The sequence below is a fragment of the Geotrypetes seraphini genome, chromosome 17 (genome assembly GCF_902459505.1).
Source record: "Geotrypetes seraphini chromosome 17, aGeoSer1.1, whole genome shotgun sequence".
Classification (NCBI taxonomy): domain Eukaryota; kingdom Metazoa; phylum Chordata; class Amphibia; order Gymnophiona; family Dermophiidae; genus Geotrypetes; species Geotrypetes seraphini.
This window is the reverse complement of record NC_047100.1, coordinates 12,665,140-12,679,612: the sequence shown is the minus strand read 5'-3', so window position 1 is coordinate 12,679,612 and position 14,473 is coordinate 12,665,140. Positions and strand designations below refer to the sequence as shown.

General features: G+C 42.2%; 1 protein-coding gene across 2 annotated transcripts in view; it reads left to right on the top strand.

Moving 5' to 3' along the window:
• The window catches only part of BICD2 (BICD cargo adaptor 2), a 175,022-nt gene that overhangs the window by 147,654 nt on the left and 12,895 nt on the right, over positions 1–14,473 (top strand). For both annotated transcript variants that reach the window (XM_033926299.1, XM_033926298.1), the window contains exons 3-6: positions 270–422; positions 2,280–2,729; positions 3,815–4,822; positions 6,635–6,786. In XM_033926299.1, coding sequence (XP_033782190.1) covers positions 270–422; positions 2,280–2,729; positions 3,815–4,822; positions 6,635–6,786 — 1,763 coding nt within the window. The remainder of the gene's footprint in view (positions 1–269; positions 423–2,279; positions 2,730–3,814; positions 4,823–6,634; positions 6,787–14,473) is intronic.

Below are 14,473 nucleotides of genomic sequence, written 5' to 3'. Positions count from 1 at the left end.
AATTGCCACAAGGATACTCATAGTAGTGTACCACATCTCGTAGAAATATAAATAATAAAATACAATAAAAACAAAATAAACTAGGACTTAAGTTTACAGCAGCTTACTCATTACATCATTGGTTAAATGTTTTTCACTCTTCCTTGTTTTTACTGTGAGCCCTGAAAAATATATCTGCAAAATATCTTTCTTTTTTTGTGTGTGTGTATCATTAATGTGGAAGAAATTAACGTACTGTGATTTATTTTTTTTTTTACTTTTCAATGCAGCTCAATCAGAATGTTGAGGTACAGCGATCCCGTCTGCGTGATGACATCAAAGAGTACAAGTTCAGAGAAGCCCGTTTGCTGCAAGACTATACCGAGCTCGAGGAGGAGAACATCTGCCTCCAGAAGCAAGTGTCCGTTCTCAAGCAAAACCAGGTGAGTGCTGAGCACATCTTCCAAAGGAACAGTTTTCCAGGACGCCTACGGAAATCAACATTGTGCTTGTGTAACAGGAAACCCATTGTTCGTGTGGAGTTTGGTTACTTCTGAATATTTTAGTTTATGGATCTCATAGCTTTGATGATTAGATCTCAAAATGTTGTTGGGGAGGTGGGGGGGGGGTGGTTGCTCTGCCCACTGCTATGAAGGGTGACGGTTTCTTTAATGTGCAACCTGGGGGTCTTGAACTGATCTTGACAGCCTGATGTTCCCAAACAGTAAAATAACCCCAGCTGTAACATGGCTTGTGGCGTGCAACTTGATAACTATGCCCCTCTTACTTGGGTCTTAGATAGTCATCCAGAAAATTTCCTTCCTCTGTACAGTTGAAATCCATCTGAGCCTCCATAACAAGCATATGTTTAGCCAAATTAAATAGAGGCGTTCCCAAGGGCGCACTGAAGTTAGGGGAGCACATCTGCACACACATTTAGTTTTCAAATGTCTGCTTACTGTTTTGTCCCTCTGCCCAAATAGCAGGTACAGAGCACTTGGGCAGGGCTAGTGCAGATCGTTTGCAGCGACTAATTATCAGAGAGAAGCTACAAGAGTGGCTTTTCTTTTGCAGAACAGCTGCAGAAGGCTACTAATCATGTTTATAGCTTTTAAAACTCCAACATCAAGCTACAGTGCTAACACCAATTATTCCTCCCTTCTGTCTAGTTCTTTCCTTTTCCAATAACGCTGCCCTCCTCTTTAAGTTTTGGTGATGTTTTGTGTTCCATAAACCATTAAAATATCACTACTGACGTCTGAGTACAGACCATACTATAACTAGTATAGCATAGTGTGGTAGATAACATAAGAACATAAGAAGCGCCATCTCCGGAACAGACCCTAGGTCCATCAAGTCCGGCGATCCGCATATGCGGAGGCCCTGCCAGGTGTACCCTGGCATAGTTTTGGTCCCCATATCGCTCCAAGCTTCTCGTAAAGAGAAGTGCATCTAGCCTACCCCTACCCATGTCACTTCATGCCACTCATAAGGAGATGTACATCTAACTTACCCTTAAATCCCTCTGTATTCGCGGTTTCAGCAATCACGGTTTCGATTATTCACAGTTTTTAGCTTGCTGGCTGCTCCTCCCCCAAATGACATCAGCTTGCATAGACAAATTGCTGATTCTAAGTGTTTACAGAGAAAAATCGCCGATTCCCATCACTTTCTTCACCGTGTTTTGCCTCTCCTTCAGGGACAGGCCAGGTCTCCCACTGTGTTATTTGCGGTTTCACAATATTCATGATGGTTTTAAATAGAATCATATTGCTCGTCAACATTCTGTGATTCCTTATCTTGTGCAGCTTATATTTCCTTGTTAACATTTCCTGTTCTTGCTGTATATTAAAATCAATAAAATCTTTGAACTGAAAAAAAAGAAGAAAATAGCAAATAACATATGAAAAAGTTATTCACAGTTTTTCTGTATTTGCGGTTCTGTTAATCCCCAACACAGCGAATATGGAAGGAGAAGTGTACTGTCATTTTTGGAGAACAAGCACACTTCATTTTAGCCATCCCCCGCCAAAGTTTTGAAAATGACAACGAGTTCAAGCAATCATGTGTATTCAGTGCCAGTGTTCAAATTCCTAAAAATTTTACAAAGGATCAGCACTGATCCTAGCACTAAGCTTTTCTCATCCTGCAAGTACTAGGCTGTAAATATCATATTCCTATCTGACGAGCCAGTCTCGGGGCTCAAAGACAGCAGCAGAATGTTGTGCAGGGGCGGGCTGATATCTTATAAGACAGTAGGCCAGTTTTATTTACAGATCTGCTTTTGATCATTTCCCCAGGTGGAATTTGAAGGCCTCAAACATGAAATCAAAAGGCTTGAGGAAGAAGCAGAATTCCTCAACAGCCAGCTGGAAGATGCCATTCGGCTAAAAGAGATCTCAGAGCGTCAGCTGGAGGAGGCCCTGGAAACGTTGAAGACAGAACGAGAGCAGAAGAATAGCCTGCGGAAAGAGCTTTCGCACTACATGAACATCAATGACTCCATGTACACCAACCACCTGAACTTCTCCCTGGATGGCCTGAAATTCAGCGATGAAACCACAGAGCCCAACAACGATGACATTATGAATGGTTTTGAGCAGAACTGCCTCAACAAAATGAACGGCGACAACAAGATGTCCACGCCCAAGAAAAACGACACGTCCAGCCCCGCACCAAGCTTGGTCTCCGATCTTCTAAGTGAGCTAAATATATCGGAAATCCAGAAGCTGAAGCAGCAGCTCATGCAGGTACAGTGCTTGTTTTATTTTGTTGAATTGAAACTTTTCCCTGTACTATGTGGTATTTCCGAGAAGTTTGTAAGGAGGATGTTTCTGCAAAGCGTATACATGAAGACAAGCTCTGTTTGGAAGGAGAACTTATTTCACAGAAGATACCACATTCAGACTCTGTGGAACTGTTCCCTTCCAAAAATGGAACCTCTGGACTTGCTCTACTTTTACGGTTTCACTTATGCCTTGGAAACCATAAAAGTGGTGGTTGTTTCCTTGAAAGATTTTACTCAGCTATCTAAACAGCTGGATAAAATTAGGGTTTGACCCCCCCACCCCCAACCAGGTGCAGCACAGATTTAAAGTGATGTGAATGGTTTGGGAAAAAGAGGTTGGAGAGAGTGAAGGGTATAACTGGCAGACAAGGCATGAAGATTTTATTTTGAAATCACTTACTTGTGATTTGAGAAGTGGACTCCACTTGTTTTACAGGTCCAGTCTCTAGGTCTTGAAGTACCCACTAGCCCTTGTTTAGGTCATGGAAGTAAAATGGTGCTTGCTCATTAATATTTTCAAATGTACAGGTCAATATTCAACTGCAAATAATCATCTCTATGTATACATGTTACTTAACTATAGGAGAGTCTATTTCCCTGAAAGGAAGACCACAATTAAAAGCTAAGTACCCTCTAGTATAAAGTAAGCCAGAGGGGGGTGTTAAATGAGAAAAAAATTAAAGTTTAATAGAAAATTTGATATTGGCTCCAGTGAAGGAGGTAGTGCATAAAGCCTAGGGTATCTCCGAGGGGCTGGGTAGCATACATTGGATGTGAGGAGTTGGAGATTTGTACTGATTCTGGTGCACATCTGGTGGAATAATTATAAAAGTGAGTGCTATATGGTAAATTAAATACATGTAACTTAAGGCATAAACTGGTCAGAGAGAAATTACCTAATTTCTCCTTGAAAATTAGTTACAAAGTAAATGGATACCTTGCAAGTAGGCAGGCTACTCAAGATCACCCTAGCCTATAATGTGGGGGGGGGGGAGGTTGTAATTGTGGCAAAGTAATGGTGTTTAAAGATGGATATGTGCTTTTCAGGTGGAACGGGAAAAGGTTGGTTTGTTGTCTACACTCCAGGAGTCCCAAAAACAGCTGGATAACACCAAAGGCGCACTATCTGAACAGCACGAAAAAGTAAACCGCCTCACCGAAAATCTTAATGCCATGAAGAAACTCCAGGCCAGCAAGGAGCGTCAGTCAGCCCTGGACAACGAGAAAGACCGTGACAGCCACGAGGATGGTGATTATTACGAGGTGGATATCAATGGCCCAGAGATCCTGGAATGCAAATACAAAGTGGCAGTGGCAGAAATCGGCGATCTGAAAGAAGAGCTTAAGGGCTTAAAGGCAAAGTATGAGGAATGTGAGTCTAGGTACGAAGAAGAGAAGAGTAGATACGAAAGTGAAACCCAGGCACTGACGGAGAAAATCAGCTTGTTGGAGAAATCTAGCTGGCAAGATCAGGACCAATTAGCCAGGCTGGAGAAAGAATTAAGAAAAGTAAGTGATGTGGCTGGAGAAACGCAGGGTAGCCTTAGTGTGGCCCAAGATGAATTAGTTACATTCAGTGAGGAACTGGCCAACTTATACAACCATGTGTGCATCTGCAATAATGAAACACCTAACAGAGTAATGCTTGACTACTACAAGGAAGGCAAAGGAGGACGCAATAGCCCAGAGGGAAAAGGTCGAAGGTCACCGATTTTGCTTTCTAAAGGGCTTTTGGCCACAGAGAATGGAAACGGTGATAGTGTTGGTGGATATCCAATGTCATCCCTTCCATCGCCAGTGTCTGATCTTCGAAAGGAGCCCATGAATATATACAATCTGATTGCTATCATCCGGGATCAAATCAAGCACCTGCAGGCTGCTGTTGATAGAACGACTGAGTTGTCTAGGCAGCAAGTGGCTAGTCAAGAGTTTGGGCCAGCAGTGGACAAGGACAAGGAGGCTTTCATGGAAGAAATCCTGAAGCTGAAGTCTTTGCTCAGCACCAAGAGAGAGCAAATAGCAACCCTAAGGACTGTCTTGAAGGCCAACAAACAGGTGAGCTAAGGTTCCAATTTATGTTCAAAGTAGTGGCAGACCTACAAGGTACACCAACATGCCTCCTTTTACGAAGCCGCGTTAGCGGTTTGACACCCGTAATAGCGCACGCTAAAAAGTTGTGTGCGATAAAGCCGCTAACGTGGCTTCGTAAAAGGAGCCAAGAGTGAATTTTAGATTTAGCCTTTTCATTGTGCCTTTATTGTAAGTGCCACAAAAGTCAAAATTTCCTTGCCTCCTTGGCTTGGAATCATGAACTATCTATTGGTATTCACAGCAGGTACTCTAACACTGCCCATGGGTGGAAACACATATCCTCTTCTTGATGTTTTGGACCACTGTACAAACAGAAATAACCTTAATGTTATTTTTGTCCAGATATTGTTCTGTTTGGTGAAATTCCAACAAAACAAATAAGAAATAACAAAAAAATTAAATGTGAGAGTTATTTATTTAAAGTTCTTTAAGCTATGTACGGATAATTGTAACAATGGTGAAACTAAAGTAGATAGAATAAAATTGCTAATCAATGTGATGGATGTGCTTGCTTATGAGTGCAAATTAACTCAAAACGTGGCTCGATAGTTGACAAGCAAGCACACATTTCATCATCCACCATCTGCAGTTGTTTTTTTTGGGGGGGGGGTTTCGATTTAATTTCTGTCGGAGTTGAAAATCCAAGTTCAAAAAGATAAGATTCAAAACGGTAACAAAGACTTGATTGCTTTGTTGCTCAAGTTAGAATAACTACTGCATAAAAAAAAAATAAAACTAAAATGACTTGCCGTTAGTTTTCAAGGACCAATCACGTCAAAGAATGATGCTTATACCATTGACAGACTCTTGCATACTTATGAAGGGAATTTTTAAAAATAAAGTAAAATTCTGGAATCTCTCGTGGCACACCCGGATTCTCTTTGGGGCACACCACTGTGCCGTGGCACACAGTTTGAGAGACACTGATCTAGAGGCTGAAATAACTAGGCAACAAGTGTTCTGTCCTTTGTAGAATTCGGGCCATTTAGGAAGGCGTATATAATGAATGCTTTCAGTTGCATTGCAAAACAAAGATGCCTTATGGTTATCATCGTCGTTTAGAATGGCTGTGCTTTTAAGTCTGATCCAATGAGATTCTCAAACTATGCTTATGTTACACACAGACCCAGCCAGCCAATGTTCCACATTCAAGGCAGATAACTATAGGAAACCTTTTGTCTAGCTTAGGCTACCTGTCCAAATGTAAAATGCATCTCTAACAATTACATCTGGTTATAAAATCTGAAAAGGTAGACGTTTAGAGTATGCCGAGAATGAAGATTCCAGAGAGTATTAGGAAGAAACTGTTGAGTTAATAATAATAACTTTATTTTTGTATACCGCAATACCACAAAACAGTTCAGAGCAGTTTACAGGAGATAAGAACTGTATTTATGCAATGAAGGTACAGAGAGTTACCGTAGTTATCAAGTGTATGGTATAAACCAGTGGCCATTACAAATTGATCCAGGGTGCAGAAAGGGGAAAGGAACAATAGCCGGGGAAGAGGGGGAGGAAGGGTAGGGAGGGAGGCGAGGTTGAGATTAGTAGTTTGGTTGGGAGGGCGGTAGTTAGAGGAATATATCAAAGAGGTGTGATTTGAGAGATTTCCTGAAGGATAGATAAGTTGGGGCGAGAGAGATGAGGGTGGTCAAGCAGTCATTCCATTTGCCAGTCATTCCATTTGTCTATGTATTACTAAAAAAAAAACAAAAAAGCCTTATATTTAGATGTGCATCACTTAACTCCTATCAATGTTCTCCTGTTGAGTAACAGACTGCAGAGGTAGCTCTAGCCAACTTGAAGAGCAAGTATGAGAACGAGAAGGCGATGGTCACGGAGACCATGATGAAGCTGCGCAACGAACTGAAGGCCTTGAAGGAAGATGCTGCTACCTTTTCTTCGCTCAGAGCCATGTTTGCTACAAGGTAAACTACATCTCCTTTTCATTTGCTTACAAACTATGGATAGAGAAGCCATGCTTAAAATATTTTAACATCTCACTCTGCACGTCAAGGAAGCAAAAAATAAATATCAACAGTAAATGAGCCAAAGAAATATTACGGCATACTTGAGCGTTTCCCATTGTGAGTTCTAGAACGATGAACCTATTTTTTTTTTTTTTTTTTTAGATCTGTTGGGGTGGGGGAGAGGGTGACGCCAAAGATGGTGCCAGTGATGGCTTTAAGAGTGAATGCTAGGCATACAACTTAAATTTTTTTTTAGATGAGATTGTTTAGAAAAGGTTTTAGATGAGAAGTAACCCATGAAGAGAGTAGAGCAGCAGCAGGGGAGTATACAAGGGATGGCAGAGATGCTGCTCTGACACGGAGTAAGAAAGGTAAACCTGTAAGCTATGGGGTGACAGGATAACATCAGTAGAGAAGTTCAGGATTTGGAGTATATTATTTGGGGCACCTCTTCCATCTTCCCCCTCCAAAGACAGTTGGGTAGAGGGAGAGTGGCAGAACCATATTGATCTTGCATTCAGGGCAGGTATTCTGATTTCTGCCCTTCACCTGAACTTAACTATGGCAGTGGTCTCAGTACAGGGGTTTCTTAATGAACTGATAGCTCCTTTCTCCCCCAACTCTTGAGCAGCAGCAGCAGCACCCTCTTGGCTTTGTCTGTCCCATCCTCTTGTGTTGGAAAACGTTTATAGACCATGGATTGGGGATTCAAAGACCTCAAGGGCTCACAGCATGTTGGCTACTGGCCACTCAGGCAGCGAAGATAGACAACCAAGTCTCCAACCTATTGACAACAACCCCAGACTACAAGATGTTCAGAAAGGAAATAAAAACTATACTCTTCAAGAAATCCCTTAATAAAACTTAATACCATGATAAAGCTTAACCCCCCTCTTACCATCCCCTCCCTAACCCCAGATCCTACTTTTCCCTCTCTTGGAAACCTTCTCTGATCTAACGTTGTAACCCTTCTTCCATAACTCTTTTTGTAATCCGCTTTGAACCGAAAGGTAATGGCGGAATAGAAATCTGTAACGTAATGTAATGCAATGTAATTTTAAGAGCTAGTCTTTGTCAGAACTGCCCTTTGTGAGCTATCATTGGTTCTTTTGTTCTCCCTACACTGACCATACTCTAACTAAATTTTACTTTTTATTTTAACGTTTTTTAGAGCAGTGGTTCCCAACCCTGTCCTGGAGGACCACCAGGCCAGTCGGGTTTGCAGGATCGCCCTAATGAATATGCATGGAGCAGATTTGCATGCCTGGCACCGCCATTATATGCAGATCTCTCTCATGCATATTCATTAGGGTTATCCTGAAAACCCGACTGGCCTGGTGGTCCTCCAGGACAGGGTTGGGAACCACTGTTTTAGAGTAATAGTCTCTGTGTTCAAAGCATAGTCTTTATACTTAACACCTAGCCGTTTTTATATACATTTGGCTTTAGATACCTCTATACTTAACTTGGTGCTTGAAATCCCCAATTGGAAGGACTAGGTGTCAGAATAATAAACTGTAATGAACTAAAAAATAAAATGAAAGTAAAAAGAAAAATTCAAGAAAAACATTTCTCTAATTCATCAGAAATTTGTTCTATAAGGGTAGCTTGTCAGTGACATTCATAGAGGTCTCAAACCACATGCCCAGCTGCATTCTCCCTTTCTCGTTCAGTAGCATCTTCCCCTCTTTATTGCCTTCCTTCGTTCAGCAGCCTCATCTTGCTTTCTTTCCCCGAACAGCTGTAGCTCCATTTCTGCTGCTACAGTATCTTAGCTGATGCCTAAATTTCATTGTGGGGGTTTGTGAGCCAGTAGTGCACATTGCAGTCGTATGTTGACTCTGTCCTAGCCTCCTGTATGGATTTTCTCTTAAAGGAAATCGGGCAAAAGTTTGGGCCATAGATTCATTTTCAGCAGGATAGGAAGGGGGTTTACGCATTTGTTTCTGCTGCTGTGTGGCCACACCAACTTCTAACCTGGAACTAATGTCTGACACCAGGGAGAAGTGGGGCTACTTCAGCAGTGCAGTCTCTAGGGCAGGGGTCTCCAAAGTCCCTCCTTAAGGGCCGAATCCAGTCGGGTTTTCAGGATTTCCCCAATGAATATGCATGAGATCTATGTGCATGCACTGCTTTCAATGCATATGCATTGGGGAAATCCTGAAAACCCGACTGGATTCGGCCCTCAAGGAGGGACTTTGGAGACCCCTGCTCTAGGGCAGCCATTTTGATTTTGCTCCCTCTTCTCCTCCCCTGAAGATGGCCTCTGGCATCAGTCCTGTCAGCCAATGAGATGCAATTAATGAACAGCGTCCAAAGTAGGTCTAGACCCAACCAAATCACCATAGATTGTGGGTTAGAAAACCCATCTCTACACAGGCATCTAGAGGCCACCAGGGAATACCCATTCACTTATAGCTTCAGCCCTTCTTCATAATCTGTAAACCTCATTTTCAGTTCCTACTCACTGTGGAATAAAACTATTTTACAAATGAATGAGAATTGCTCCCTTAACCTCATCAGTGGCAAGATAATTACTTATGTTTCTTTTTTTTAATCATTATTGAATTCTAAATAAGCAGTCTAGAGAAATGATAAAGAATTAAGATGGGATTACTTTTAAAAGATAAGGATTTCCTGGTACCTGAGTGCAGGGATGTGGCTTTGTACACATGAGTAGAAATGTAAACAGCTTGGTTTCCCTGAAGTCAATCAGTGATGCTAAATTATCTACAGCATTAATGTTTCCAGACAAGGAATATTGGAAGGAGAAATGGCAACCAATTATTTTGGCAATTATTTTTTAATTTCCCCTATTGGATTGTACACGTGAGTCAGTGACTCATAAGAAGATAAATATTTAATGAATCTTGCATAGATCCAACATTTCTGGCTCAAGCAATGAATGGAATGCGCTTCCGGAGGATGTGATAGGTCAGAGTACATTAAGGGGATTCAAAGAGGGTTTGGACAAGTTCCTGAAGGATAAGGGGATTGAGGGATATAGATAGAGGTAGAGATAGGATTATGGAAGGGTATAGATAGAAGAAAAACGGGGATTGAAAGGTTTTAGACAAAGGATCACATGGACCTGATGGGCCGCCGCGGGAGCGGACTGATGGGCGCGATGGACCCCCTGGTCTGACCCAGCGGAGGCAACTTCTTATGTTCTTAATGACTATAGGAAATCATATTAGACATTGGGCCTAGTCACAAAGGAGCATGAACGTGTGCTACACTGGACAGGCATGCACATGCTAAAAAGAACACACACACACACATGATAGGGGAATTTAAGAGATTTTAGCTTTAGATCATAGCTGAATCTGAGCAGTAAGCAAACTTTTTAGTACTTCTAGTTCAGGATGAGTAAAGAGTGTAAGTCCTTGCATGCAATGCAACCCCTTGTAATCCGTTTTGTTTTGTTTTAAATTTGCAGAGGTCTTTATTAAATATTATAGTGTTGGGCTATAACAAATTCAACAACATCATTGAAGCAAAAATTTCCACATACAAAAAAAATAAAAACACCTGAATATATACCCATACTATAGATAGTATTTCTAACAGAGAAGGGCAGCATACACCAGCAAACCAGCACACTTTTAAAAAAATTATTTTGGGTAAAGAACTAAGCAAACCAATCGTATACTGATCGGTTTGCGATCCCTTTGTGACCCGTTTTCCCTCCGAACCGATTCACTAACCTCTCCTCCGATCCGTGCATGCAAATGAGGGGAAACGGCATGCAAAATAGGCAGGGACGCTATTCACTAAACAAATCTGGGACACCGACTGCGCTCGCCGATCAACAGAAGAAGCGACTGCCGAGGACCAGTTGCACACGTCCCTAGCGACTCTCCTGCTCCATTGCCGCCCAGCACTTGGCCCCGATCTTCCAGCCCTGCTCCCTGCCCCAGAACACGCTGCAGTGCAGCCCTGCTTTAAGCCCACGGGCTCGCACTGCAGGGAAGGCGGCAGAGAGTAGGAGAGTTGAGGAGGGTTAAGGCTCACGTGTTCTGACTGACTGCCCCCCCTCTCCCTGCCTGCCTCCCTCCCTCCCTGCCCGCAAAAGTGTCTTCCTTGCGTGGAGAGAGCATGCATAGACCATTGACAGGCAAAGAGATGGTCTGCGCGTGCGTCGGGATCGCTCAGTAGCGATCCATGCGGCCAGTGGGGGGGCGTTCCTTACTCTTGTGGAAGGCCCCCAGAACTTTTCCAGCTATATTTGGTAGCTTGGAAGGTGATGAATCCTAGAGGAGGCGAAGGTCAAACTGGAGGCGTTGCATTTTATCAGAATTCTAAGAACCAAAGATTTTCTTATCGGCTTCCCTGAAGGACCAGGTCAGCTCTCTTTTGAGAAATCTTATTTTCTGCCCCTCCATCAATGTCATATTTTGCCACAAATGTGACTGTAGATTACGCATAGTGAAAATCTTCCTCTGTGAATATTGTACAGTCTTTCTCTCTCCATTAAAGAGATGGAAGGTTTGTTTAATGATCGTGTCTCTCCAGTGACTTATTTGCCTTGTTATATTAATGTTGACTTTTAAGGTCAGAGTGCTTATCCAATCTCATGCTCTGGTATTTCTAGAAGCAAAAACTGCACTGAAGAACTCACAGACTCCCCTCTCCCCCACCCCCCTTAACACTTTGTTTGTGAACCTTATTCAGTAAAGGTTTCTGAAGGCACAGAATGATTAAAAAGCTCCTTTTTTAAAAAATAAAGGAAACCCCTTTCCCATACTTAAACAAGACAGCGTGCATATTTAAAAATAATGCGTTCAAGGATGGACTTTTGGAACGAGGATTGCAAGAACACAGAAGGGGAGACCGGGTGCCACAGGGCGATATTTTGGGCCCAGCCGTGTGAGCACAGGTGTTAGGCTTAACAAGCAAAGAACTCTTCTGTGGCACATTAAATACAATCACGGAAAAAACAACATTCCTGGGCCATTCAATTTGTAAACTGCAATTATGCTTTCAAGCAGTTGCCTGAGCTTTGCTGTAACCTCAGCCATTTTCACATTTTTTTTTTTTTTGTACTAAGCCAGCATAGACGAAGCTTGGCTCACTGTCCTCTTCTCCCTTTGTCTTTCCCTGTCCATGCACGCTGAAACATGAGGCAGGCGTGGTGGGGGAACAAAATGGTTGCAGCTTTATTAGGGTTAAATGAGAACGAGATAAAGTGGAACCTTATGAAAATATCTGTTCCACCTTCTCTGCTTGCCCCTGTATACCTCTTGGTTTACTCTGTTTGACTTATGATCATGTGCAAGGTTGGATTCCACGTGACACGGTGCAATTCTCTTTTATTTCATCTCTACAGAATGCATACCACCTTCCTTTCTTACTAAGACGTTTAGAACTGCTCCTAAACCCATTCGTTTGCACAAGCTTTTTCTACCCTGATTCTGCTCTTGTTTCTGCTTCTCTATGGCCTTTGCATTTCTTGTGTGTTTCTTCATCTGTCCTAAAAGTGGAGTGCCCACTTTCTCTTTCCTGTGTCTTTTGGTGATCAGCAAGTCAAAGTAGTTTACAAAGAAAGTCGGTATGGTAAACCATAAACCATACCAGAGTTTTTACAATATAATTTTGACATGTTACATTAAAATGGTTGAAAAGCCAGCGAATGGCTGGATACAAATTGTGTTTAGCTATATATATATATATTTTTTAAATTAAGTCCACTGTTGATAAGGGGTTAAGCCATTGAGCATTTTTGCCACCAGCACAAAGTTATAACTGGAGGTACAACATTTGATTTATTTGTATATTTTTCTCCAGTTTCTCCTTCTTTTGTTTTTTTAATGTTTCAGGCATAACATATAAACCATAATAAAACATAAAAAGGAGGACAGGCAATAGAAACAAAAAGGAATGACCGAAAACGGATACATCATATAATTTCAAGGATGGGGGAAAGAACAAAACAAAAGGGTGGGAAGGATACTAGGAGGAAAAGATAAAAGGGGAGGTTGCGAAAAGCCTGGCGAGAATGGACCGCAGATGCAAGAAATGCGTTGGTACATATTAAACGCATCTTGGAAAACAGGAAAGTTTTGAGGCCCGCTTATAAATTTTGAGATACAGCGTTCTTGCCTTAAATTGGTTGGAAAAGGAATTCCACAGTGATGGGGTTTCGGGTGGTGTCGTACACTATTTGGGGCATAGAGGGGATTGTCAGAAGAGATTGCTGGGTCGATCAGAGCGTCCTAGAGGTAGTATAGGGTTTTTAATGCCCGTCGATGAATGCGGGCAGTTGAACAGCGTGGACCTTAAATGTAAGGAATAGAGTTTTGAAAGTGATCCTATGTGCTACTGGAGGCCAATGTGTGTTTTTTAAGAGGGGTGTTACGTGGTCATATTTCTTCGCTTTGTTGATGGCTTTTAATTGCAGTATTTTGCACGATTTGGAGCCTTCTTATTTCCTTTTGTGTAATGTACCTTGGTAAAGCGCTTTACAGTAATCCAACTGAGAGATTACCAACGAATGAATGAGACTTGTGAGAGAATTTGTGTGTAAGAGGGTTTGTAGGGAGCGGATCATTTTCAGCTTGAAGAAGCATTTGCTTTTTTTTTTTTTATTAAACTTTATTGATTTTGAAATATTAACAGTGCAATAAACAAGTATGTGAACATATAGCAAAACAAGATATTACAACATATCAGAGCAATGCTTTTAACCGACCCGTGAAGAAGCATTTGCTAACAACTGAGCTGATCTGTTTATCAAAGGAAAGTTTGTCATCGAGGGTAACTCCTAAGAGCTTCATGGTTGTGCTGAATTTTAATGGAGTTGATCTTTATTTCCTTCCCCCTCTATTTTCTCTCCTACCAGGTGGCCAGTATCTCATGCTCCCTTTTTTCCCCCTACTCCTGGGTTGCTGCCAGTGCTGCTGTACCTTTTTTGGGCTGGGCCAAAGCTTAGAGAAAATTGAGGAGCATTGTGTATTCCTCCCTCGCTCCTAGGAAGTCTACCTTGGAGGGAGGGGGTAAGAAAAAGCAGTGCCTGAGCGTGGGCCCGTGCATACGGGGTCTACAATGCACTCACTTTTTAAAGCTTCAGGCCCAGAAAGAGGTGGAAGGAGTGCTGTCTGCTTAGGTAGATACCTGATCTACTCATTGACAGGGCTGGCCCCGAAAATAAATTGTGGCCACACCTTGTCTTCCTCTTTTACACTCCCTGCTTAGAAAGGAAAACAGCTGGCTAAACAAAGCTGAATAACAATTTTTTTTTTTTTTAAAGAGAAGTTTAAGCTACACTGGGCCCTAAACACATCCCGTGAAGTGTGTATGTTTAAAAAAATCACTTTGCACATGGAGGAGGGTTTGGGGGAGGATTCCTAGGGGTTACCAGACGTCCAGATTTTCCGGGACTTGTCCTGCCTTTGTCAGGGTTTTGAAAGGCCTCCTCTCGATCGCGTCGGTCAGGAGGCAATCCACAAATGCACAGGTGCCGTGTGACATCATCCCGTGGTCTAGGGCAGTGGTCCCCAACCCTGTCCTGGAGGACCACCAGGCCAATCGGGTTTTCAGGCTAGCCCTAATGAATATGCATGAGAGAGATTTGCATATAATGGAAGTGACAGGCATGCAAATCTGCTCCATGCATATTTATTAGGGTGAACCTGAAAACCCGATA